This window comes from Camelina sativa, chromosome 16 (assembly GCF_000633955.1).
Source record: "Camelina sativa cultivar DH55 chromosome 16, Cs, whole genome shotgun sequence".
Taxonomy (NCBI): Eukaryota; Viridiplantae; Streptophyta; class Magnoliopsida; order Brassicales; family Brassicaceae; genus Camelina; species Camelina sativa.
Window position 1 is genome coordinate 15971038 of NC_025700.1, and position 7864 is coordinate 15978901.

Consider the following 7864-nt stretch of genomic DNA (forward strand, 5'->3'; position numbering starts at 1 on the left):
ATGCTGAGTCATGCGTCGGTTCCGACAAGCTATTGGCCTTATGCGTTTGCTCCTACGGTTTATCTGATTAATCGGATGCCCACTGATGTCTTACACGGTGATTCCCCATATCACAAACTCTTCGATGCTCATCCGAATTACCTCAAGCTTCGAGTGTTTGGCTGTGTTTGTTACATGTGGCTTCGTCCTTACCGACAAAACAAGTTAGAAGCTCGCTCCACTCCGTGCGTTTTCCTAGGGTATTCTCTAACCCATAGTGCGTACTTGTGCTTGAATGTCCCTGATAGTCGCAAGTACACCTCTTTTCACGTTCAGCTTTTACTGGTCCACTTCCTGCTCTGGTCTACTCTTCACCAACTCCACCAGGATCTACTCCATCCTCGACTTCGATTCAGGTGGTAAACATGTCCTCAGCTCCGCCGCCACCTGCTCATTCTACATCACCTCCGTTGACAGATCTTCACCCTCCGTCACCGCCAACGCCAACGTCTTCGTCTTCCTCACCATCTGCGGCTCCATCATCGGCTCCATCACTGGCTCAATCACCGGCTCCATCACTGGTTCCCTCACTGGCATCTTCTCTGTCGCATGAATTGTCCGCATCTCATTCTTCATCTTCTGCGTCCCTTGACTCTCCTCATGAACGTAGAACTAAACGGGTTCAAGATATGTCCAACAGTGAGGCCCAACAAAGCCCATTATCTCATTCACCATCTTCAGGTCGGTCCAGTCTATCACCAAGCCCCAACTCATCGTCCTCTTTGTCCTTGCAATCACCAACACCTACCTCGACTTCTCCACCTGAATCATCGTCTACGACATCCACCGCTCCTATTATCCAACCGGTTCCTCCGTCACTTCCACCGTCTAATCAACATCCTATGCAAACTCAGTCCAAAAATCAGATCTCCTAACCAAATCGTAAATATGGTCTTACGGTTAGCCAATCCCCAATCATTCCAACAATGGTGGCACAGGCTTTAAAAGATCCAAACTGGCAGAATGCAATGGCAATGAAGATCAACGCTCAGATTCGTGGACACTCATGGGATTTGGTTCCTCCTACCACTGCTTAAAATGTGATCATGTGTAAGTGGATTTTTACACTAAAGTATCGACCCGATGGTTCTATTGACAGGTACAAGGCTAGGTTGGTCGCAAGAGGTTTTAATCAACAGTATGGACTGGATTACTCGTAGACCTTCAGTCTAGTTATTAAGTCTACTACTATTCACATTGTACTCGAAACGACTGTGAAACGAGACTGGGCGATTCATCAGGTCGATATCAATAATACCTTCCTTTAGGGACATCTTTACGAGGAGGTCTATGTTTCACAGCCTCCCGGTTTCATCGATCGGGATCGTCCAACTCATGTGTGTCGCCTGCGGAAAGCTCTCTACAGTTTGAAACAGGCTCCTCAAACCTGGTATCAAGAACTCCGCACCTTCCTGTTACAATCTGGGTTCAAGACATCTCTTGCTGACAACTCATTATTCATCTACTATGATGGCAAAGACTATGTATATGTGCTTGTCTATGTCGATGATATTGTCATTACAAGTCCTCTCTCTTTGGTGCAAGCGTTCAATGTCTCCTTAGCTCGTCGGTTCTCACTTAAGCATCTTGGTCTCGTAAGTTATTTCTTGGAAATCAAAGCAACACGGACTTCTAATGGGCTTCACCTGATGCAGCGCAAGTATATTTCAGATCTTCTGGCTAAGACAAATATGTTGGGGGCAAAACCGGTTTCCACACCCATGTCTTCGTCGTCCACACTCACAATTTTCTCTGGTACAACTCTTGATGATGCCAAAGAATACCGAATGGTTATAGGGAGTCTACAATACTTGTCATTCACCCGTCCTGACATTGCTTTCCCGGTGAATAGACTCTCACAATTTATGCGTCGACCTACGAATGAACTGTCAAAGGAGCATCACTGGTAAGCTGTTAAGCGTGTTCTAAGGTATCTAGTGGGCACATCATCTCTTGGTATCTTCTTGCACCGTGATGCTCCTTTGACAGTTCATGCTTTCTCTGATGCTGATTGGGGTCGGGATAAAAGTAACTATGTCTCAACCAACGCTTATATCGTTTACTATGGTGGTAGCCCGATTTCATGGTCCTCTAAGAAACAGAAGAGTGTCTCAAGATCATCAACCGAAGCGGAATATCGAGCCGTCGCCAACACGGCCTCTGAACTTTGCTGGATATGTTCGCTTCTTACCGAATTGGGGATCAGACTTCCAACTGCGCCGGTCATCTACTGTGATAACATGAGAGCCACTTATCTCTGCACTAATCCAGTTTTTCACTCCAAGATGAAACATGTTGCTTTGGACTATCATTTTGTCCGTGAAAACATCCAGTCCGGCACATTACGCGTTGCTCACATCTCAGGTGATGATCAGCTAGCTGATGCACTTACTAAACCGCTACCAGAACCTCGTTTTCTTGAGCTTAATTCTAAGATTGGAGTCCAGAACTTACCTCCATCTTGAAAGGGCGTATAAAGGAGATGTATATTGAAGGAGAGTTATGTAATTAGTTATAGCAAAACTCTTATGTCGAAGGCTATATATATTGTAACCATACACATCAATGCATTCGAGCTTTCCTTACAGAGTTAGTTCGTTAGGAAAAACAAAAAGAAAATTCTCGACCTTTAAGTAAGATTGGTTGTAAATACACAATCTCCAATTTATCTTGTTTTAAAAAAAAAAAAAAAAGTGAAATGATCGAAAGAGATGAAACTAAAAGCCTGTCTTAAAATTAATAATGGGCTACTACGGCCCATTAAAAGCAAGAACCCTAATTTTCGTCAAACGTGCCCAGAACCAAGGAGAGCTTACCTCAGCATCTGATTCCCAATTTTCGCAATCTGGATCAGGTTTGCAAATTCTGATTATTCAATCTCCATTGTTCGCGAATCTCACGTCCTCAGGGCTTATCTTGTGACATCTCTAAGACCAAAATCTATGTTTCAGCTTTAAGATCATAAGCCATTTTGCGTTTGAATGAATCGTCTCTGTTCCCCAAATCAAAGGCATGTTAAGAGTATAGCCGAAATGTATCTTCTCTAATTCCACCGGAGAAGAGCTTTATTCAAAGTGCTATACTTCGCTTTGTCGTTCCATTGCTTCTCTGATTAATCCATGGCTGTAAGTTTGCAGCTTTTTTTTGTTGGTGGGTTATACGAAAGTATTGATTTTTATGCTTCAGCTCACTTCGTTTTATGTTTTTAAATTTGGAAAGCAGCTTTTCATTTCTTGTGGGGAAGTTTCATCTTCTCAAGTCACTGTACTTCGCTTACTCAACCAAAGCCTTGATTTTGTCAGCGACAATGTTGCTAGGATCTTTGCTCCTATTTTCACCAACCTGAGGTTAGTCTAGTTTGATTCATCTTTTGTTCTTGATTCATTTATTGGCTTCCTGACCAATCTGTTTGCTGAGTCTCTTCTTTATGGATTTTGCAGGGACTTTGAAATGCGTCTTTCTTGTATTGAACGTCCTCAATCCACTCCTGTCAATCATCCTCACTCGTGCACTGAGAATTGGTTTTCTGATAAAAAAGATTATGACCAAAAGGGAGACCCGGAAGCTATTTTTAATGTATTGGATTCGATTTTGAAAAGCAGTTTGGATCGTCTGACTTCTTTGAGGTTTGTATTTTCACAACTAACTTATGGTTTGTTTGTAACTCTAGCAAAGTGTTTCTGATAAAGCCTGCATTTTGCTTCACTTGCAGGGAGAGTGTATGTCGGACGAAGAGCTTTGATTATGATGATTCTTTGTCTATTCACTCGTCTATAATGAGGGATCTCTGTTTACAAGGGAAGTTGGATGCTGCTCTCTGGCTACGGAAAAAAATGATGCAGAGTGGATTTATTCCAGGTTTGATCACGCACAATCATCTTATAAACGGGTTGTGTAAGTTAGGTTATATCGACAAGGCAGATGGGCTTGTTAGAGAGATGAGGGAGATGGGTCCTTCTCCCAACTGTGTTTCGTATAACACTTTGATGAAGGGTCTTTGCAGTGTTAACAATGTAGATAAAGCTCTGTATCTCTTCAGTACTATGAGTAAATATGGTATTAAGCCAAATAGAGTGACTTGCAACATAATCGTGCATGCACTTTGCCAGAAAGGTGTTATAGGTAACAACAACACAAAACTCCTTGAAGAGATCTTAGATAGTAGCCAGGCGAACGCACCCTTAGATTTAGTCACCTGTACCATTCTGATGGATAGTTATTTTAAGAGTGGACATGTGGTTCAAGCCCTTAAGATTTGGAAGGAGATGTCACAGAAAAATGTATCTGCTGATTCAGTTGTGTATAATGTCATTATTCGTGGGTTATGTTCGAGTGGAAACATGGTAGCTGCTTATGGGTTCATGTGTGACATGGTAAAGAGAGGAGTAAGTCCTGATATTTTCACTTACAACACTCTCATCAGCGCCTTGTGCAAAGAGGGAAAGTTTGATGAGGCATGTGATCTCCATGGTACCATGCAAAATGTCGGTGTTGCTCCTGATCAGATTTCATACAAAGTTATCATTCAAGGTCTATGTATACAAGGAGATGTGGACAGGGCGAACGAGTTCCTTCTAAGCATGCTAAAAAGTTATTTGCTTCCAGAGGTTCTGCTATGGAATGTTGTTATTGATGGTTATGGAAGAAGTGGAGATACTAGCAGTGCTTTATCTGTCCTAAATCTAATGTTTTCTTATGGTGTTAAACCAAATATTTACACATACAATGCTCTGATTCATGGGTATGTGAAAGGCAAAAGGTTCTTTGATGCGTGGCGGTTCAAGCATCAAATGCGATCTACCGAAATCCACCCAGATACTGTCACCTATAATCTGCTAGTAGGTGCTGCTTGTACATGGGGTCGCTTGCGGTTGGCGTTTCAGTTGTATTATGAAATGCCGAAAAGGGGATGTCAACCTGATATCATTACTTATACTGAGCTGGTTAGAGGTCTCTGTTGGAAGGGTCGACTGAAGGAGGCCGAAAGCCTTTTGTCGAGAATGCAAGTAACTGGTGGTATTACAATGGATCATGTTCCATTTTTGATACTAGTAAAGAAATATACCAGATTGCAGCGACCAGAGGAGGCGCATTTAGTTTACAAAAAGTGGTTAGTGACGAGGAACGCAGGAGTTTCATGTCCAAGCATCCTAAAGCACATGCATACAGAAGAACAGTAATGCGTTGGTTCAATCGACAAAGAGAGCAAGTTTTTATCCTTCCTGAAAGGCCCTTGATTAATAGTTTGATGGACATCTGAGTTAAGTTCAGTTTCTTTTGAAAACATAGAAGATCTGACATGAGGAACAAGAGAACCCTGTTCCAGATTAAACCAACACATTACATGAGGAACAACAGAATCTTGGTGGAGTCACAAGAAGTGGCTTTGTTACATGCGAGGAATCCTCAAATGGTATTCCTCTGTTCCTTGTTTTGGGAAACATTTGATGTTTTATTCGCATCTCTCACAAATTATAGTTACATTCAGGTTTTGATGGATGATTTGGGCGTTCGGCACTCACAGGGCTGTTTCGTCAATAACTCCCAATATACTTTATTGTCTGAAACATCCTTTCATTACAATTTACTTGAAAAATGTGAATACGCCCTTTGCAAGCATGGTTTTTGGGTCGAGTACAAGTATTGTATTATGCTTATTGCAATACAACTTTATTATACTGGTATAGTTGACACTCAGTTGACGCGTCATGTGAAAGTTAATAATGTACAAGATACTAACATAAATCTCCATCCTGTTGTCCTCGTTAAACCATAACTTCTTAATATCTACAAACACTATCCCAAAATTTTCAAATTAAGAAAGAAGCTTCTGTTACAACAATAAAATTACGGAGGAAAGGTTGGAAGGAACTAACCCATGTTCCATCTGCTATGGAAGGATGATTTTCATTCCACTATAAACATGAGTACTTATACAAAAAGTGTAGACTAGGGTATTCATATAGGAGTAAATACACAATATACTAGTTTACATAAATAGATGATTGATATCCGATCATCATTAGGATGATTGATACGTATCTCCTTGACATCCCCCCTCAAGATGAAGGCAGATTTCTGACGCCAATCTTGATACAAAGCTCCTTAAATCGTGAACGATGAAGAAGTTTTGTAAGTCCATCAGCTAACTGGTCATGCGTAGAGATATGTGAGACACGAAGAGCACCGGATTGGATATGCCCACGAACGAAGTGATAATTAAGGGCTATGTGTTTCATCCGAGTGTGAAAAACCGGATTAGCACATAGAGACGTTGCACCCATGTTGTCGCAGTAAATGACTGGTGCAACGGGTAACACAACCCCCATCTCATATAACATAGAACAAATCCATTGTAGTTCAGAGGCAGCATTGGCGATGGCACGGTATTCAGCCTCCGTTGATGACCGTGCAACGCTTAGTTGTTTCTTTGAGCTCCACGAAATGGGATTGTCGCCAAGATAAACAATATACGCATTTGTAGATAAACAGTCACTAACATCACCTCCCCAATCCGCATCAGAGTGAGCGTGAACCGTTAGTGGACAATCCGATCTAGAAAAATCCCATGTGACGTTGTCCCTACCAAATGACGAAGAACTCGCTTCACAGCTTGCCAATTAACCGCAAAGGCAATATCAGGACGAGTAAATGACAAATACTGGAGACTCCCAACAACCTTCCGATATTGCGTAGCATCAACTAGCGGTGTACCAGAGTGAAGAGTAAGCTTTGGTGACTGAGACATCGGAGTGGCAACCGGTTTCGCACCAAGCATGTTAGTACGAGCCAACAGATCGGTGACGTACTTCCGTTGCATAAGGTGTAGCCCTTGTCGTGAGCGAGTGGCCTCTATCCCCAAAAAGTAGCTTAGAGGACCAAGATCCTTGAGAGAGAAGCGAGCGGCAAGGGACGCATTGAATGGTTGAACCAAAGACGGTGGACCAGCAATAATAATATCATCTACATAAACAAGTACATAGAGAAAATCATTATTCATTTTGTAGGTAAAGAGGGAGGTATCGGATAGTGAGCCAGTAAACCCGGAGTTGAGAAGGAAAGTCCGGAGTTCTTGATACCAAGCCCGTGAAGCCTGTTTCAAGCCATAGAGCGCCTTACGTAACCGGCAAACATGATGAGGACGATATGGATCCACAAACCCCGGCGGCTGCGATACATACACCTCGTCGGTGAGAGTGCCTTGGAGGAATGTATTATTGATATCAACTTGATTTATGCTCCAATTTTTCTTGATCGCAACTTCGAGAACTAACCGAACCGTTGTGGATTTAATCACAGGGCTGAATGTTTCCGCATAATCCAAACCGTACTGTTGGTTAAACCCTCTTGCAACAAGTCTTGCTTTGTACCTGGCAATAGAACCATCAGGATTGTACTTAAGAGTAAATATCCACTTACATGGGATCACATGTTGTGATGGGGACAGCTTCTCTAGATCCCATGTGTGATGGCGCATTTGAGCATCAATCTCCTCCGACATCGCTTTTCTAAAATTTGGATCTTTCAACGCCTGAGCTACGGTTGTGGGAATAATAGGAGCTTTAACAGCCAGGAGATTAAACTTCTTGTTAGGTTTGGTGATGTGGTTCTTTGCTCTCGTCGTCATGGGATGGTGGTTTTGGTTTGGTAGCGGAACGTATTGGTGTGGCTGTGGGTTCAGGTGTGGTGCTAAGGATGAAGTGGAGGTTGATGTTTGGGTGGTGGTTGTGGTTTGTGAGACGATACTTGGTGACGACGAAGAAGGTGTAGGCAAAGGTGATGTTTCTCGTGGATGTGGACTCGAGTGAATTGTTGGAGATGGGCT

General features: G+C 42.5%; 2 protein-coding genes across 4 annotated transcripts; both read left to right on the forward strand.

The window, feature by feature from the left end:
* LOC104753708 (putative protein TPRXL) lies at positions 1-914 on the forward strand. Its single transcript, XM_010475923.1, has 2 exons — positions 1-256; positions 316-914. Exons 1-2 carry the CDS (start codon positions 1-3, stop codon positions 912-914), a joined length of 855 nt encoding a protein of 284 aa, XP_010474225.1.
* On the forward strand, positions 2813-5736 carry LOC104750729 (pentatricopeptide repeat-containing protein At5g24830). 3 transcript variants are annotated; one of them, XR_761700.2, is made up of 6 exons: positions 2813-2893; positions 2991-3164; positions 3262-3386; positions 3480-3665; positions 3752-5452; positions 5528-5736. XR_761700.2 is itself a non-coding variant. In XM_010472568.2 (4 exons), the coding sequence occupies exons 1-4, from the start codon at positions 3159-3161 to the stop codon at positions 5217-5219; spliced, it is 1785 nt and encodes a 594-aa protein (XP_010470870.1). In that variant the 5' UTR covers positions 2844-3158; the 3' UTR covers positions 5220-5736. The 3 variants fall into 3 exon arrangements, 1 of the variants encoding a protein (XP_010470870.1); XR_761699.2 differs by having other exon boundaries at positions 2844-3164; XM_010472568.2 differs by having other exon boundaries at positions 2844-3164; positions 3752-5736.